Source organism: Phyllostomus discolor, chromosome 13 (genome assembly GCF_004126475.2).
Source record: "Phyllostomus discolor isolate MPI-MPIP mPhyDis1 chromosome 13, mPhyDis1.pri.v3, whole genome shotgun sequence".
Lineage (NCBI taxonomy): Eukaryota > Metazoa > Chordata > Mammalia > Chiroptera > Phyllostomidae > Phyllostomus > Phyllostomus discolor.
The window spans coordinates 59,280,947-59,300,070 of NC_040915.2; the positions used below are offsets into that span (position 1 = coordinate 59,280,947).

The 19,124-nt window shown below is 47.6% G+C and overlaps 1 protein-coding gene and 1 gene segment (V, D, J or C); both read left to right on the forward strand.

Moving 5' to 3' along the window:
• Positions 1-290: 290 nt before the first annotated feature.
• LOC114510172 (cytochrome c oxidase copper chaperone-like) lies at positions 291-7,818 on the forward strand. The gene is made up of 3 exons (XM_036014434.1): positions 291-340; positions 7,376-7,585; positions 7,783-7,818. Exons 1-2 carry the CDS (start codon positions 291-293, stop codon positions 7,563-7,565), a joined length of 240 nt encoding a protein of 79 aa, XP_035870327.1. The 3' UTR covers positions 7,566-7,585; positions 7,783-7,818.
• A 2,748-nt stretch (positions 7,819-10,566) lies between these two features.
• The window catches only part of LOC114510192, a 902,657-nt gene continuing 894,099 nt past the window's right edge, over positions 10,567-19,124 (forward strand). The window contains 2 exon segments of the V gene segment in view: positions 10,567-10,661; positions 10,777-11,079. Coding sequence covers positions 10,616-10,661; positions 10,777-11,079 — 349 coding nt within the window.

A 19,124-nucleotide genomic window follows, 5' to 3' on the forward strand; every position in this document is an offset into this window, starting at 1 on the left:
AATTTTTCTGAGCTGTTTTGGAGAACATGACCAGCTGTGCGACAAAATCCTGGCCACACCAGCAATGCTGAGGACAACCCTTCCTGGACTCCACAGGACCCCCCAACTCTGCTGGTCTTTGGAGACCCTGGGGACCAGCCCCAATGCACAGGCTTGCCCATCTTCGGCTCTCTTACCCCAGCCTTCAAGCAGACAAGATTCCCCCGGCTTCTTTCCCTCTGGAGTCAGGACGCTTCTTACCCTGAAATACGCTGCCCTCCATGCCTTTTAAAAACCCAGTCTTTGCCGACATGACCTGTTCTTCCTGTTCTCAACAAGACCTGACTTCACTTCGGATCCGGTAACATCTAGACCTAAACAAGGGACTGTCCCTCCTCCTTCCTTTTCCAAAGTGTACAGGCCTGATGTCCAGGTCACCCAGGGTCCAGCCGGTTAATGCCACGGGAGGTGCTTGTAGAGGTGCAATGGGGGGAGGGGAGGCTGAAGGATAACTCCAGGCTAATAGTTTAGGGGAATGAGAGGACGAGGAGCTAGGCAGGGAATGGTCCAGAGACTTCATGAGGAGCGTAGAATGACAGGAAGGAGGAAAATGATGAAAAAGCAGGGGCCAAGTTTTCTAGTTCTGACAGTGCCATATCCCTTAAGTGCTGGACACTTGTGTCTGAGACCACAGGGGTGAGGGTGGGGGGCAAGCAGGAGGGACTTTGTGGGCCTAAACCTGGGGGCTGAGAGTGTTCTGAGGGCCTGGCTTCGGTTGCCCTGGCCTGGGTGAGGCGCCAGTGGCTATCCTCCAATCCCAAAAGCATGGTCATGCCAATGGAGAGTCCAGGGCAAAGGGGAGAGAGAGTAGTGAGCACTAGTCCTGGACACAAAGATGAGGAAAGGTTTAGAACAGGGGTGTCCAACATTTTGGCACCTTGGGCTATACATCAAATACACAAACATTAATGAAAGCTGATGAGCAAAAAGAAGGTGGTAATGATTTTGTGTTGGGCCACATTCATAGCCATCCTGGGCAGCGTACAGCCCGCAAGTTGGACACCCCTGGGGGGAAGGGGAGGGCCCTAGCCTTGGCATTCAGCCCTGGACAGAGATGCTCCTCATGATTTTTGTACTTCAGACTCATCACGGCCTCATCAGACTATGCAATTGTGCTTCTGAAGAAAGGAAAAGAGAATGGGGTCTGGTCCTATGTCCTTATTACCCAGCCAGAGGGAGGTCACTGTGGCTGAGCACAAGACCAGGTACCACAGGCTACCCAGCATGGTCCACTGCAATTCGTTCCACTGGAGGGGGTGCAATTAGCCTCGGGGCTACAGAAGCACTGGCTTCCTGCTTGACAGGAAAACCCTCTATGTCCTGTGCTGACGGCTGGCAGGAGGCACTGCACGGAGTGGACGCATTCACAGGCACATCTCCAGGACAGTAAATTCCCTCCCACCAAAGCCAGACTCCACCTCTCTCTTCAGTCCTTGAATTATTAAAACAAACAAAACAAACAAACAAAACAAAACAAATATTTACCGAGGGCCCAGGATACATCAACTGCTATTCTGGGTGACCGAGAGGGATACCTAATGAAAATTTCACGGTCCTCCTCTTAGAGTATCTCCGAGGCATGAACCTCGCATGCGTCATATATGAAGCACACTAATGAAAATTTGTGCACACAGATGAAAAAAACAAGTGAGCTGAAAAATAAATTAATCACAGGCTGATCTTGCTTTGCACTATAAGGCAGGACACAAAAAAATACACTGCCAGCTCAAGCTGTGCCAAGCAATCCTATGATCCATAGCCAAAGTTAGATATGATGGCTGTTACGGTTTTGCCAAAACATTAAAAACTATCTTACTACCAGTTATAAATAAACAAAACAATACAATTACTATTTAATACACTGTGATTTTGAATGTCAAGAATTAAACTGTTTTTGTGTCTTTGTAGAAAGCTGTCAAGAGCAGTTTAAATGTGGCTTGTGGTTTTTCTGGTCATAGAACTCCCGATGCAGAGTGAGAATCATTTCCACTCCTTGGTGAGCGGTCGCGCTGCTTTCTAAGTCTGGACAGGCTTCCAAGGTTTCATCCTTCCTGGGTTCTCTGTCAGGACCTCTCTCTGAGAGAGTTCCTTTAGTGTGAAGATGTTTTTCCCTGCATTGCTTCCTCTGGGACATCGTCATCCTTTCTGTTACAACCATGTTCTTCATTTACACTTCTCTGGGAACCTGAAACTGTGAGCTTGAAGCTGGATTCTTAATCATGATGATGAGTAAAAATAATTCCTTTTGTTTTGTAGAATTCAAGGAATTACCAAAGCATTTCACTGTTCTAGTCTCGTTATTTCTCCAAAGACATAAAACGTCAGCAGGGTGTGTAAACTGATATTCCCTTTCCACGTGCAGTATCTGAGGCTTGAAAGAGTGAATCACCTGCAGCTTGTCTCAAGAGCAGGCAATGGGAGGTGACATGAGAACAGGGCCCTGGCTCCTAGTCTAGGGCTCCTATGGTCATGACTTACGCAGCCTAACAGGAGTGTGCCTAGAGAAGTCACCAGAGAATGAGGACATCCCACTCTATGGATGGCAACAGTGGACCAGGTCAGGGACACGGGCAGAGAACAGGAGCCTTCCTTTAGGTTAACAATCACCCACCACAGTCTTGGGGCTGGCTCAGGAAGTCTATGGACCCTGCCAGGTCTTTCAGGGTGGGGGAGGGGATGGTGTGCTACTCCTAGGGAGAAATTCAGAAAGATCCCCAAGTAAGCAAATTTACACATGGGGTGTCACCTGCAAGATCTGGGAAGCAGATGTGCGTGGAGGCCCCTCCCACATGGGAGGCAGAGGATAAGAAGGGGGAGGGACCACAGAAGGCATAGCTCTAGGGGGTCTCCTCCACGACCTGGGCTCTGTTCTGTCCTACTCATCCTCCTCGTATGCAAAATATACTAAGGAGGAGACCTTCTGGCAATTCAAGGCTGACCCTTCTTTCTCTGTGCCCCAAACTACTCTGGAATCATGACCTTGACCTCTCCTCTCAGGGTCCTGGGTCCAGTCTGTCCTGACATAGCCACTCTCAGTGTAGCTCTTGAGACAGAAGGTCACCATTCCCTGCTCTGGAAGCAGAAGTGACATTGGTGGTTATACCTACGTGTCCTGGTACCAACCACACCTGTGCCTGATACTCCCAATGCATGAGGTCATCCATTATCCAGCCCCCTTCTCCAGCTCCAAGGCCTCCCTGAACTCCTCTGGCTGCAGCCAGAGAACAAGCTGTGCACTATTATTACTTTCTTTCAAGGAGAATCCTTTACCCCACTGGCCCAAGCTCCCAGGGAGGTGAAACGAAACCTACTTGACACCAAACACTAGGCAACTCTGCAGGGTCTGATGCCAGCCCTGCTCCTTCACCCCAAGTAGAGTTGGTGAATGTTGGTCTATGGCTTTGGGAACGGGGTCCCCAACATTCCATAGCGGCTGCTGCTCCCCCCCCACACCCATAAAACAGCAGCAAGAGAGATGTTCTCTTGGGGATAGGACTTGAGAATGTAACAGCTGCTCCTGCTTCTCCTCCTTAGGGACCTCAGGATGCAGATTCCACCTAGTTGCTCAAAAAAAAAAGGGGGGGGGCGCACAATAGGACATCTCCAGACACCCGAGACCGCTAGCTTACCTGAAGAAGTCTTCCTTCCACTCTGGTCCAGCTCAGACTGGCCTCAGGTGCTCCAGTAGTTGGTTTCTCTGGTCTCTGTCACCCGTATCCGTGCAAGTATGGGAGCAAGAACCAAAAGGCTCCAAGAACAAGGAGGCTGTGTTAACGCGAGTATTTAGGGTGCTACAGGCTCCTGTGAAAGTCTTTGAGAACACTGCTGAGAAAATTGAAAACTGGAAACACAGTCCGGCTCTTTCAGCAGCAATCCCCTCCTCCCTCCACACGCGACCACCCGTTTCTTATTGGCTGCACCAGAGGACAAACTGAGTGACAGTCCTTGCCCTCTTTCAAAAGGAACCTCTCCCGCTCAGGAACCCCGACTACTGTCCCGCAGCCACATTTCTGCTCCTCGTACCTCGGCACCTCTAGAGGAGCCAGGTTCCCAGGGGAGCCCACCCACCTCGAGCACATACACGGCCAACTAAGAAGAAACAATGAACGCAGATGCCCGAGTTGGTGAATTATTCCATTTAAAACTCAAAACTGCGCGGCCATTTTTACGGAGCACGTGGCCTGGGCTCACCCGAATAAACCACCTATTTCTTTTTTCCAGCCCCCGTGATGAGAACTCACTTTCCCTTGGAAAACACAGGCAAGGGGAGGGCTGGGGGTTACTGGTGACTAGCGCAAGATCACCCCGCGAGAAAGTGGGGTTTGAACTCACGGTTTCCACAGACTGTGCACGACGCCACGCGGTCCCCGGCACAGCGGCTGGAGGGAAAAGAGCGGAAGCGGATTCAGCAAGCTTCCGCTCCGCCGGAAAGCGCAGTGTCTGACCAATCCTGTTTTAGGGTTCCTTCTCGGGCGAAAACCTGCGAGATCCTGAGATAACCAGTGGGGTCGCCCAGGGAGCCGGGGAGGGGTTTGCTTTAGCCTCCGAGAGGATGGGGGAGGGGGGGTGCCTGGGGCCACGCCCACCAGGCTGCACGGTGTTAGTGGGGGGTGAGGGGGGGCATGGGGATGGAATAGAGGGCGTGAGGTTGGGGGTGGGCTAGGATGCTGCGCGGGTGGGGGGACTCTGGCACGTAGAAGGAGAGGAGGGAGGTCCGGAACACCCCAACCCCAAGCTATCCCCAGCTCTCCACCCCTGTCCCTCTGTAGGGTGCTAGGGTCACCTCTCGGGTCTTTCGAGCGAGGGTTCTCATCCCACTTCCACTTCCCTCGTCTAGAAAAGATGGTGCTGCCATTAGCTAGTCCAATGTTCCCTACTTTCTGCACTTGACCACTTTTGTAACCCCTCGGGCGGAGGAGAGCCCAGTCAGATTCAATGAGATTGTCCTCTCTCCAGAGTGGACTCTCCTCCAACTGCCCTTCGGATTTCGTTTACCAGAGCTCTTTCAGGAGCCAAACATTCTGGCGTTTGCACTACGCACCTCCCCCAGTCCTTGAAATGATTCCAGCTTTCTCTCCCCTAAATGCAAAGTTTCTCTGCTTCTCACCAACAAATCCCTTTCGACAAAGTCACAACCACACCTGAAAAAAAACTGCTGACCGCAGGCTGTTGAAGAGGGAGCAGGTCAACGACGCCCAGGAAAGGTTGGGGAGGCACCTCACGAGAGATTGGTGCGGGCCTCTCACAGAGCGGCTCCTCTTAAGCCTGGGGATATCCTATGGCGCCAGCAGGGGGCGCTAGGGAGCTGGAATCCCCCAGAGTGTCTGGTTTTGGCGCCTGCATTTTGCAGGTCTCTTTAGGCAAGAAAAGTCATGCTTGTCTGCAGGGATGGCAAGACTCAGATGGGTGAGGACCCTTTCCTGGTGAGGAGAGAGGGAGGGGTCTAGGAGCAAAGTGGAGGTCCCAGCCCTGTCATCCAAGTTGGCCTGACGGATCTCCCTGGGGTCTTTTGAAATTAGCTTCCTTACCCATGCCTGGGAAATAGTCAGCCCTCTCAAACTGTAAGACATTTTCTGAAAGGGGTAGTGGGCACTGTATCCCTCTCATTTAAATGACCCTGAAACTTTTTACCATAGGCTATAGGAAGGTCATGGTGGCTGAGAATAACAGGCACGGTGGTAAGGCTGGTTACTTTTTGTGGATCTACCTTGCCATTCCTTCAGACATCCCCATGCTTATGAACTAGCAGAATGTAAAGTTTCCATCTACATAGATAAATGAATGTGTGAATGAATGAATGAATGAATACAAATGAGGTCATTGCATCGATACCCTGTGAATCTGGGATTGTCACCTAGAACAGAGTTGATTAAAAACTCAATTTCTTCGCCTTGGAACTGGAGACTCACCTTCCCCTTCCCTCCTATCTTTTAGACTCATTCAGCAAACATTTGTCCTTGAGCGACTGCTAACACAATGCTCTGAAGTACTCGCCGTCTCTCCTCATAAGGTTTAGGGTGAAAACAGAAAAAAAAAAAACCCACCCAAAACAAGAAGAACATTGTTTTAAAGTGGCAAGTTGTAACTAATTCTTTGAAGAAACCAAAGGGGGTGGTACGGAAAGTTACAAATGCAAGCAGACTCCTATTGACACCCAAGGAAGAAGCAGCCACTGGGGGCATGAGGACAGAGTGCACAAATGCTGAGAGAGTCAAGTGCTCTGCCAATTTGAGAACATAAAAGGCCGGGACAGAGACAGGGGTGAGGAGAGTGATGGAGAGGGCAGCGGATGCATCTGTGGGCTGTACACTGAAAAGGAAATCCACTTGAAGATTGCCCATCCTTATTTTCATGATCTGGTTGCTTGTCATACTCACTGAGATTGATACACTAAAAAAATGAGGTCTGTAATATTTGAAAGCAAAATGCAGAACACCCAGTTAATTACATAATGCAATCCCGTTATGTAAAATTAAACATGAATATAACACTCATCTATTTCATTGCTTCAGGTAATGCTTCATGGTGTTTACCATATACCTGGGTTACACTAGGCCTGGGTATGGAGGAGGGACTGGAAGTTACAGGGCCGCGTGCTTGTGGGATATGTGCAATTCACATTTGTGAATGTCTTAGGTAAACAGGTAGACACATCCCGAAGATGGTCACTAAAATGTTAGTGCTGGTTGTTGTAAAATACTTTTCTGTATTTTAAAAATGTTTTCCATCATAATCATTTCTCCTTAACTAGCGATGAAAATAGTGCTATTTTCATTTTGGAAATGTTAAAAAATTCAGTCAACTTGCCCTGCATTCTAACGATCACCATGGAGACTTTAGAAACCAGTGAGGGAAGACAGGGAGGGGGGATGCTTTTGAAGGAGCTGTTGTGTGTGTGTGTGCGCGTGTGTGTGTGTGTGCGCACGCATGTGCAACCGAGTCTCTGCTGAGAGAGGCTGGGGGTGAGATAGCAATGGACTAAAAGAGGAAAATATTTTTTTCTATGATCACCTAAAGTAAGCCTGAAGTGATAGAGACAAGGAACAAACTGACAGCGACCAGAGGGGAGAAGGGAGGAAGGTGAGGGGGGGGAAAGGGGCAGGGCCTAATTAATGAATGTGTATGAATGACCCATGGACACGGACAAAAGGGTGGAGGTTCACTGTGGGGGGGGCAGGGGAAAACTGGGACAACTATAATAGAACATTTTTTTAAAGAAAGTAAAATAAAATAACATAAAGTAAGCCTGAAGGGGAAAGAACCTGAATTCTCGACCTAACCATGCTTGGGATAAAAGTCACAGTGCCCTAACTAGTTGCTGCTTTCTGCCTGAGAGATGCTGGGTGGTGGCTGCCAGCTCTGCCCCTTCTGAGATGCAGGAGAAGAAGCCGCTGAAGCCCTGCTGTGCCTGCCCGGACACCAAGAAGGTACCCAATGTGTGCATCCTTGAAAAAGGAGGAGAACACTGTGGACATCTAATTGAGGCCCACAAGGAGTGCATGAGAGCCCTGGAATTTAAGATATGAAATGATGGTTTGCTTTGTGAATGAATAATTCCTGAAGAATGGCTGCGAACCAAAGTGTCGCAGGTTCGATTCCCAGCCAGGGTACATGCCTGGGTTGCAGGCCATGACCCCCAGCAACCGCACATTGATGTTTCTCTCTGTCTCTCTATCTCCCTCCCTTCCCTCTCTAAAAATAAATAAATAAGATCTTTAAAAAAATTTTTAAAAATTAAAAAAAATAATTCCTGAAGAATGAAGATGATTTAATAATTTGGGGAGTTCTTTAATACATGGGGAAAGTATCTACAATTTATTTTTTAAAAAAGGAAATTGCTTGGTCAAAAATTTTTTAAAAATTATGGAGTGCTGGGAAGGAAAGGACAGGAGATTGGGAGGTGCCACCCATATGTCACGGAGGCTTCACACTGGAAGCCCCTCTGTGCCTGTGATGGGAGGGATGGAATCCCTTAAAAAAGAACCCAGTGGGGACAAGTGTAAGAATGCATAAGTGACTTCCTACACTTCCTTTGACTACGGAAGGAAAATGTCCTCTTAGGTTTATGGGGAGACATATTTTCATGAGAAGCAATAGTGAGAGCCCCAGTAGCTAGACTGTGAGCAAGACAGGGTTATACCAGTGCTTATTTCTAGAACTTTTCTTTGTGAGATCTCTCTTTGTGCAGGCTCAAGTAGTCGGAACAGCCTTCCAGGTTTCCAAGAAAAGGAGGACTGGCAGGTCATTTCGGTGACTTTTAAGAATTGGTTGTGGTAACTCCTGTTTGTGGAATATGTCAGTGTGCCACTGTGCAAAACATCCTGCGAACAGCCCCTGAGAGCATTTCCTGTGTGTGCCTCCATAGGGCTTGAAGGCTGGTCAGTACCCTCCGTAATGACCCCCAAAGATATCCAGGTCCCAACTCTTGGACCCTGTGGATGTTACCTTATAAGGCAAAAGGGACTTTGCAGATGTTATCAAAGCGTCTTGCAATGGAGGCTGTGATGGTTTCTGTGTTGGCTTCGCTGACCAAGGGGAGGGGGCCTGGATTAAACATTTCTGGAAGGGTCTGTGAGCAGGTTTTCCCGATGAGATTAACACTTGAATTGGTGGACGCAGAAAAGTAGATCACCCTCCCTATGTGGGTGGGCATCATCCAGTCCACTGAGGGCCTGAACAGAATAAAAGGAAGAATTTACCCCTTTTTTGCTGTCTCCCCATTGAGCTGGGACATCACATCTCATATTGCTTTGCCCTCAGACTGGATCATCAGCTCCTCTGGTTTTCAGGTTTTCAGACTCAGACTAAATTATACCAATAGCTTTCCTGGGCCTCCAGCTTGCAAATTGTGGAGCTTCTCAGTCTCTGTAATCACATGAGCCAATTCCTCATAATCGTGTGTGTAAGTGAGGGGAGGGAGAGAGAGGGAGAGAGAGATCTGTTGGTTCAGCTCCTCTGGAGAAACCTGACTAGTACAAAGTCAAGGGACAATATCCTGGACTACCCAGTCTGCCTTAATATAATTATGTGTCCTTATAAGAAGAAGGTGCAGGCAGATTTGAGGACAAAAAAGAAGGACACGGGGCCATGGAGCAGAGATTGGAGTTCATGGATCTTCTAGCCAGGGAAGGTAGGCAACCTAGCAGCTGGAAGAGCAAGGAAACAGGTTCTTCCTGCAGCCTCCAGAAGGAACTAGTCCATCTGACACCTTAATTTCTGCTATTCGAAGCCCCTGGGATTTCTCAGTCTTACAGAGATTATTCTTCTTTGTGCAGTGTTTTTCCTTGCCACATTTTGGGAAGTCAGCCTGTTTTCACTTAGCCCCGTGTTTCTCATCCAGCCTTCCTGTTTGATTTGGTTTTATTTAATGTTTCCTCAGCCTTGAGCCAAGAGCTGCTTCACAAGCAATTATCTTGAGTCAAGTCTGTGGTGGGGCATGCTCAATAGTCCTGAGATGAGCATCTGGGCCACCTGGAGTGACAGGTGACACATTCCATTCTAGATGGGCTTAGAGGGAAATGGAAGGGATGAGGGGACCTGGTACTGAGCTGAGTGGAGAAGGACAGAAAATAGGAAGGAAGCAAACGGGATTTCCAGCTCCTGCTCTGCTGCCTTCTCTGGTGTTGGGGTGCACCATGTCAGGCCACCAGGGGGCAGCCTGGGCCTGGATGTGGGGAAGGTGCCTGCTGTGGTTTATGCTGTCCCAGATGAAGTTCGAGGAGTTGCTTCCTTCTGACCCCCTTTTATCCAAAACAGCTGTGCCCAATAAATCATCTTTTAAAACAGCTAATATGTCTAAGGTTTTGGTGTCAGACGTCAGTCCCAAACCGCAGCAAAGAGAGAGGATGGAGCCATTCATGAGGAGCCACCTAAGTGGAATAAGAGAGTTGAAGACGAAACTTACTCCGCAGCTCTGCCATTCATAGCAGGGAAATGCAGCCACTGGATCTTTGTCAGCCATCCTGGGACCCTGTATTCACCTCTTTCCACACATCGCAGAAGGGAAGTCCTGAGGTTTCACCCTCAGGAACCTCCATGACTCCCACACCATAAAAGGGAGGTGTCTCCCTGGCCTGGTTTCATTTCTGCATACTGTCCTGGGCTGAGTCTAATCTTACTTAGAACATGTTAAAGAGTTTAATTTGATTTAAAAAATTTTCATTGATTGATTTGAGAGAGAGAGAGAAAAAGAGGGAGGGAGGGAGGAAGAAAGAGAGAGAGAGAAACATCGATTTGTTGTTCCACTTATTGATGCATTCACTGGTTGATTCTTGGATGTGCCCTGACTGGGTATAGAAATTGCAGCCTCAGCGTATCAGTACTAATGCTCTAACAAACTGAGCTACCCAGCCAGGGCAAGAGTTTAATTCTTCAGAAATCTCTTCTGTCCAGGACTGCAGGAATATCTAGACTCCTAGTCAGGTCAGAGTGGGGTGAGGAGAGGCAGGTGCAGGAAGCGGATTTGCATGGAGGTGCCCTCCCTCCTCTAAAGCAGGGGGAGAGGATAAGAGAGGTCTTTGAGAGCCAGGCTCAGTGTTGGGGTCTCAGAAGGCAACACTCTTGGGGCGTCTGCACCATGGCCTGGTCTCTGGTCCTCCTCACACTCCTCACTCAGGGCTCAGGTGAGGCCTCCAGGGTGGGGACCACGGGGACATCTGGGCTGATTCTGTGTCTCCTCCTCAGACTCATGTGGCTCTGCGCTGAACTGGGCACTGAGTGTGTTTTTGCTCCTTTCAGGTTCCTGGGCCCAGACTCCCCTGACTCAGCCTCCCTCAATGTCTGGGTCTCCTGGACAGTCTGTCACCATCTCCTGTGCTGGAAGCAGCAGTGATGTTGGTGGTTTTAATGATTTCTCCTGGTACCAACAACAACCAGGCACAGCCCCCAAACTCCTGATATATTATACCAACAATCGGCCCTCAGGCATCCCTGATCACTTCTCTGGCTCCAAGTCTGGCAACACGGCCTCCCTGACCATCTCTGGGCTCCAGGCTGAGGATGAAGCTGATTATTACTGTGCTTCATATAGGAGTCCTAACACTGTCCACAGTGGTGCAAGTTCATGGGGAAGTGAGACCAAAACCTCCTTTGAACTCACTCAAGTCCCTTTAATAGGAAAATCAGGCTTTCATTTGTTTATTATTTGTCATTATTTTATTTTTAAATAATTGCAAACTTAAAATTTTAAAGATAATAAAAAGAAATCCTACATAACCTTTTCCTGGATTCACCACTTTTTAACACTTTACCGTATTTGATTTTCATTATATTTCCCTGTTTTTCATCTTAGCATATATGTCTGTGTGTGTGTCTGTGTGTGTATGTTTTAAGTATATGTATATATGCATACATAAATATACATACATGACACATGTGCACACTCATTTTCTGAGTTATCAAGCTGTATCCACTAGCACCTCATTTTAATATCTATTTTTCTGGAATACACATCCCATAACATACAACATTTCAAGGTGTATAATAATCTTGTCATTTTTATTACACTCACAACTATGTGCACCCCTTGCACTCTATACTCCAGGACATTTTGTCCCCCTCAGTGTAAGTCCTCATGTGTTAGCGGTCACTCCCCTCTCCCTCTTCCTTCAACCCCTCCCAACCAGTCACTTGCTTTCTGTCTCTCTGGGTTTGTCTGTTCTGGACAGGGCACGGAGGTCGGATCATACACTGCCTGGTCTTTTGTGTTTGAATTTCCCTGTTTACCAAAGTGTTTTCAAGGTTCCTTGAGGTGGAAGCGTGTATCAGGACTTCATCACTTGGCATGGTTGAATAATATTGCATTGTATGGATAGGCCTCATTTTATTTATTCATTAATCAATTCATGGATTCCCATCAGCTTATCTGTCTCTTCTGTCACAACCCAAGGGCAGAGTGATCATTTTGGATCTAAGGCATGAAAAATCCAAGGTTCACATCATTTCACATGAGGAAACAAAAATATATTACTCTCAAGAAAATCCATAGGAGGCAGCCAAACTTCATTATTCTCTCATTTTTAGAGCCTTCTTGTAAGGATTTCCAGCTGAGGAGCATTTTTCTTTCTTTCCACCTGTTTCTTGAGCACGTCCTGGATGAAGCAGAGAGGGCAGGCAGGGGTCTGGGCCTCGGCTCCAGCTGAGCCAGGGGGCCTCGTCCTTCTGCTGGCTGTTTCTTTTTCTTTCCCAGTGCCAAGTGTTCTAGCTGACTTTCCACCACCTCTAAAGGGCTAAAAGGACAAGTTTTTCGCCTTCTACTTGTGGTTTGTCAAAAAACTTCCTGTCTGTCTGCATTCGTTCTGAGATCTTCTCTATGGAGCTACAAAAAGGAAAAGGAAAAGAATTTAGGTATGTTTCGGTTTACTTTCCTAAATTCCTTCTGTTACTATATGCATCGTTCCCAAAGAAGAGTGTGTGGGATGAATATTCACAATGTAAGAGAGAGTAATAAATAGGAGCCACATCTACCCATGGCTAGATCTACCCACACAAAGCATGTCCATCTGTCCCATTCCCGAAAGAGCCACTGTGCTGGCTTCAGTGTTAACCCCACTAGTGCTTTTCTTTTCATTCCTTCCCTGTACCTTCCTCACTCTGTGTGCACAAACGACATAGTTTTGAAACCACTCAGCACCTGACTTTCTTCTCATTAGAATGGGATCTTCCCAAAATGGTGTCTGGGTTCCACAGGGAAGAGAGAGATTTGGTGAGCCTCTCCCCAGTTCCTCTGGAGTTCTCACTGATGTCTAATTTCCTTGGCTGTCTAAATACATTTTTAGCTAGACTTCACATTGTAATGATCACTAAGTATACAAGAATTAAATATCTGTGCAAGATTGTGTTGGACTTCTGATGGACAATGGCTTTAAGTTCAAGAAGACGTGGGTGATGACCATCCTCAGTCTCTTGGTTTTAGTACTGGAAGTCACACAGTGCCTGGTGGGCCCTCACTCCTGTGTCAGCCAGAATGTTGGTCACTCTATCCACTAACTTGGTCTTTCTCACAAAGTTCACACTCTTCAATTTTTTCACAATTCTTTTTCATTATATTCTTTAGTTCCCAGGAAATGGTAAGTACCTTCGTGCTTTAATCATGTATGACAGAAAGAGTGATTTGGATTGACCCTGGAGCCACTCACTGGTCAGAGCACCAACGGGAAGGGGCATCTTCTCTTGAAGACACAGAATAGAGCCCTGAGTGACAGCCCAGTGTGTGGGTACAATTCAGGACTGAGGGAGCAGTGCCTGTAGGGTGTGTCTTTGTGGAAACAACAAATAGGAGGTGGGGGAGCTAAGTTCTGGTCTTTATCTTGGGATCAATCCAACACTTGCCCCCCAAATGTATAATATGAACAGTTTTTTACATGAATATTCTACATGTGAGTAGGAGGGCAGGTTGCCACCAATGTCCCTCCTGTATGTCTGAGTCTGAGGTGGTGCAGCCATTTCCTTTTCAGGTGGTGGTTAGGTGTTGTGTAGCTTGTGCAGTGTGCAGAGAACCAGCAGCTAGATGTTGGGTAAACAGGATTACTCCCCATGTGACATTTCTGGAAAAGCCATCTCTCTGTGTATCTGTTCTCCTGATACAGAAAACAATTTGCAGAAATGGCAACCTACATTTTCTCAAGTAATACAATTTCTCTCTCTCTTTTAATTAAAAAATTTTGGTGAGTTTTTTTCCTAATTTGTGAAAATGTGCCAGATGATTTTCAGTAGAAGAGATTTCAATGTTTTGCTGTCCTCATTGTAAAATCCCCCCCTGGGGTGGCATTGTCAGCGTAACCAGATATGGATACTCACATTCCCACTCAACTGCCTGCAGATTTCAGGGTTAGATGTCACACATTTTCCACAGCATTTTTTCCACATATTTTATTTTTCTTAAGAAATTGTGTTTATGCAGAGAAACATCAGTTTTAATTTGTGCAGAGATATACTTGAATCAAATTTCATTTTGTATACATTTAATTTATGCACACTGATTTAATTGATTCACAATGATTTCTCTGTATTGGTCCTTTTGCCTCCCAATTGATGGCATTTTGTTTCTTTTAACTGTTTCATGTGTTAATGTGTGGGCACATGTATCCAGGATATTTCACATGAAATTGAGGACACCTGGAGGGTGGAATGAGGATCCTCAATTTGTAGTAATAGGACATGGAACAGAGGTCAAGGTGGATCCTCATAAAGGTCAGACACTTGCCTCTTGTAGAAAATGCCTAGACACGTGCGGTGTTCCCAGAGGGCAGCCCCATGGTGATTCTAACAGACAAAAAGATCCAGACTTTCGATCTCTGATCCAGGCATATGTGCCCTGCCTAATGGATGACTGAGCAGGTCATTGACTTATTATCTCTCCTGGTATCATCTCAGATTATACACATTATTGCCTAAAGTAGTGTAAAAAGTACTGCAGCACCTAAATGTTGAAAACACACAAACAATACCACAAAGATAAAGTATCACTTCCCCCGAACAGCTTTCTTCTTCTCCCTCCATCCCACAGTCCAAATTTCAGCTTTTCCCACCCTTAGCCATGAAGTCTCTTCCCTTGTTCAGTTGGAAATGTCTGTCACAAGATACTAATGGTGATGGCAAAATAGTGTGCTCTGAACATTCACACACCATAGAACCTGTCCATTTCCGGAAGGGACATCTTTATTCCAATGGGATCAATCAGATGTAATCGGAGCAATAACACCAAACCAATGTAACTCCAGACACCCTTAGGCTAAGCACCTGACTTTGCCTCAGGAAGGCACACAGCTCCGACGTGAGTGGTCAATGTGCACTAAGTGGGTGAGACAAGGAACATCGCCTGTCCCATGGGACAGACCTACTTATTCAGAGGTCCCAGAGCTTGTGCCCTTAGAACAATCCTGACCCAACTCCCCTTCTTCTCATTCCTTTCATCTCGGAGTTGATGTCCTGCTTTCTATTATGTCATTCTGAATCATATTGAGCTCCCTCTACTTTGAGCAATATTTTTCCTGTGAACATTTTAGGAGAGCCGTTGGTCACTTCTCAATCGATTTTTCTTATGCATCCCTCCTGCTGGGGTTGATTTTGTTGTCTGTCCAAGGTATGGATAGGAGCAGAGCAGGGATTTCTGGCTCCCACTCAGGTGCCCTCCCTGGAATATGTCACACTGTCTATGGCTACCAGAGGTCAGTGAGGGCCTGGACTTGGGGAAGATCCTTGCTGTGGTTCAGCCTGATCTGTATGAAATCCTAGGAGCTGTGTCCCCCTGAGCTACTCTAAAGGGACGTAGGAGTAGGGTCCCAAATCTGTTACACCCTAATAAGTTCTTTATACAAGGTTCAGTAAGTGCACTCCAGGTCTCAGACTCAGGACACAGCCAATGCACAAGCAGGTGACAGAGCTGTGCATGAGAAGCCATCCCAGGAGAAGGGCCAGGGAGGTGTGAAGGAAAATGAGAAGTGCCCACCTTTGCCTGTTGTCCCTGGAAACTGAGCATGAATCTCTCCCATCCTGACTTCCACCTTGTCCTCACCTTCATCCTTAGGAGGAAGAAGCTGAAGTCCTAGGATTCCTCAGTGGGGCATCACAACAATCCTTGCAATAGGAAAGAAAGGGACACACAAGATTGTCTTCATCTCCTGGCTCTGTCATGGGCTCGGCTTATCCTGATGCAAAAAGTGCAGATGAAAGGCTTTTAATCCCTCAGCTGAGCTCTCTGTGCAGTGTGCAGAATATCTAGAATCAAGGGCTGTGTCTGAGGGATTTATGTAGGGAGAGGCAGGTGAAGGCAGCAGATTTGCATGGAGGCCCCTCCCTCCTGTGAGTCAGGGGCAAGGGATAAGAGAGGTCTGGGGGAGCCAGGACCAAGTCTGGGGGCTCAGAAAGCAGTGTTCTGGGGGCATCTCTGCTATGGCCTGGGCTCTGCTCCTCCTCACCCTCCTCACTCAGGGCTCAGGTAAGGCCCCCCAGGAAGGGATCACAGGGACATCTGGGCTGATCCTTTGTCTCCACTTTTGGTCTCATCTGGGCCCCAGCACTGAGCTTACCAGACTGTGTTTTTGCTCTTTTCAGGTCCCTGGGCCCAGGCTGCCCTGACTCAACTTCCCTCAGTGTCTGGGGCTCCGGGGCAGTCTGTCACCATCTCCTGTGCTGGAAGCAGTAATGACATTGGGCGTTATAATTATGTCTCGTGGTATCAACAGCAGCCAGGCACAGCCCCCAGACTTCTGATTTATTATGTAAATACTCGTTCCTCAGGGATCCCTGATCGCTTCTCTGGCTTCAAGTCTGGAAACAAGGCCTTCCTGATCATCTCTGGGCTCCAGCCTGAGGACCAGGCCGATTATCACTGTTTTTCTTATGTGGGCAGTGGCACTTACCACAGTGCTGCAAGTTCATGGGGAAGTGAGACAAAATCTGCCCTCTGTTTTCAGGCTCCCTCCTCCTTCTGAAGATGCTCCCTCACCCTGAGCTGACGGGGCTCATGCAGCTTGGCCTGGAGTTTCCTTCCTTCTCCTCTCCTCTCCTACCATGAAGTTAAAACAAAATCACTCTGTGATGAATTTTCAGGGTCCCATGTCAGCTTCCCCTTGTCCTGTGTGTCCCCAGAGGCAAATCTCTGCCTTCATTGTCAGAGGCAGACTGAAGCACACGCCTGCATGGCATACCTGCTGCTGTGTTCAGGGAAATCTGACTTTAAATTTCTCCACTCACTTAACAGTGATTGAAATAAACCTATTACACTAGTGAGGTGGTGGCAATAGAATAGGCTGGACTAACAAATTCATAGAAGATTCTTGTGTTAAAAGTTTCCTTATAAGTATTTTATATGCATCAGCAGGTGCAGCTTCTGCTTAACCAAGGAATGACCCTGAAAACAAGAGACTGGGTGAGTGTCAGCAACGCACGTCAGAACCAGCAGGGACACTGCTCTGCATGGCCCATTGCCAGATACTGGCAGTGAAACTGTGGACGGGGCTTTGACACCACATGATGTTGCCCACAGGAGGTGACACTGAACCCACATAAGAGAAACTGCACCCATATTACCAGGAATTCCTCAGTTCCCCTCTTCCTACCATTCCCGTATAAAAACTAGCCAGACATCAGAAAAGCTAAGATGAGCTTTGAAATGAGAATCCCTCCTCTTCCAGGTTGCTGGCACCTGAATAAAACCACTTTCCTGCACATCAGCTCCGCTCTCAAGTATTGGGTTTCGAAGCAGAGGGCAGCTGGACCTGCATTCACTTACAGAATGACTGTCATATTCAACTCTGCTTTCGCCATGTTCTAGTCACAGTAGTTCCCCATGTGGGTCTTGTTCCGCATGTCTGTTCCCAGAGCAACAGCACCTGAGAGAGTATCTGAAGACCTTGCTCAAAGAAGGAGGATAAACAGAACACGTTTTTCTTTTCATTGTCCCTCATCTTTGACCGATACCCCTGGAGGCTGAGCTTGGAGAATGGGACTGGCAGACTCTGGTCTGTAAGAGACTTCCTGCCCCTTGCTGCTGCCCTGTCCCCGCCCACCACCCAGACCCCTGAACCTGTGTCCCGGATGCTGCCTCGTATGTGGACAGTCTCCTCGTTAGAATGAACTCTTCTTAAAATGGGCTCTTTGTTCCGCAAGAGAACAAACAGCACATTGTCCTTGGTTGTTCCAGGACCTTCGTGTGTCCAGCTTCCTTGGGGAACCTGCCAGATTTCTACCTGACTCCCGCTTCTGATGCACCCCTAAAACTCCAACCCCTAAATATCTATGCAGGATTCTGTGAACTCCATTGAAACCAGGCTTCAATTCTAGAATGCCTGATAGGATGACCATGTCCTCCCAGTTCTAGAACTTTCCCGGACTGTACAGTGTCAATCTAGGCACTGACAGTCATTCTTGGGCAAACCAAGATGGATGTTGTTAACCTTCCCTGATAACTTTCTCATAATGTTTTTTGTCTTCAGTTATATCCCAATCTTGTCCTGGTTGCCTTCTTTTACTCCCCCTTCCCTGCAGTAAAGGACCAGTACCTCAGTGAGGTCCTTCTGAAATGGGGTACACATGTGGAGACCTAAGCAGCTGAGTCACCACACAGTGGGCAAGGGCTGCTGTTTACGGAGTCTGAAAATATGGACTCGCAGCCCCTGGTCTGTTTAAGGCTGGTCAGAGGCGGCACCTGCCCACAGGGCACATGTCCCAAGGGAGGAAGTGTGTAGGCAGTGGAGGGGCAATGGAGGTGTTCACCTGTGCCTGTGATCACTCAGAGCTCTCTAGGTGTGGCAGGTTCTTGGGCATCTTTACAGGTGAAGACAACCAGTAAATTGGGAGGAAATGATTGCAAACCATATATCCCATGAGGGGTTAATATCCAAAATATATGAGAAAAACATACATTCCTTATGTGTTTATGACCAGAGGTAGGCTTGTCCTTGGAGCCAGGCTCTAAGGAAAGGGGGGCCCCACCCTCCCATGCAAACTGTACCCTAGGGACACTGTCTTCCTTGCTGTTTGCATTTCAGAGATCTGAGCCTCAGCTCCTAGAGAAGGACATCCCTGGGGTGTTAACCCACAGATGGGCTTCTTTAGTTATTTCAAAGATTCACATACAATTTTAAGATGAGGGGAAAGAATTTACAACACAAGTTTTCTAAAATAAATGCCAAAAACCAGGAGAGAATGGTCTCCCTTCTACTTTGACTAGGGAATATCCTCCCTCATAAGATTTTTCTTTACTAATACACCATCAAATCATTTTTAGAAAATAATTCATTTTCGTGGAGTTTTGTAGTAGGCAGCCAGGCATCACTGTTGTCTCATCTTTGAGTCTCTGAAGGATCCCACACTGAGGGGCATCTCTCCCCCTTCTCACCTGCTGTCTGGGCCTGCCCTGCACCTGCTGCAGAGGAAGGTGAGGGGGGAGGGGCCTCGGCTTCACCAGAACAGCATGAGGTGGGGCTTTGCCCTTGCCCTTGGTTCTTTCTCTTTCTTTTCCAGGGACTCTGTTCAAAATTCCTCGTAAATATGTTCCATGTCCTCCAGAAAGCCCACAGGGGTGGCTCTTCCACCTTTTCCTGTGTTTGCTCACGGGAACTTTCTCTACTTCTGCACTTATT

What these genes read in the sequence shown, in the direction of transcription:
- LOC114510172 (XM_036014434.1), top strand. Translation starts at nt 291, where the DNA reads ATGACCTGTTCTTCCTGTTCTCAACAAGACCTGACTTCACTTCGGATC. An exon ending in CTGACTTCACTTCGGATCCG is followed by an intron (nt 341 to 7,375) that starts GTAACATCTAGA and finishes TCTGCCTGAGAG; the next exon opens with ATGCTGGGTGGTGGCTGCCA.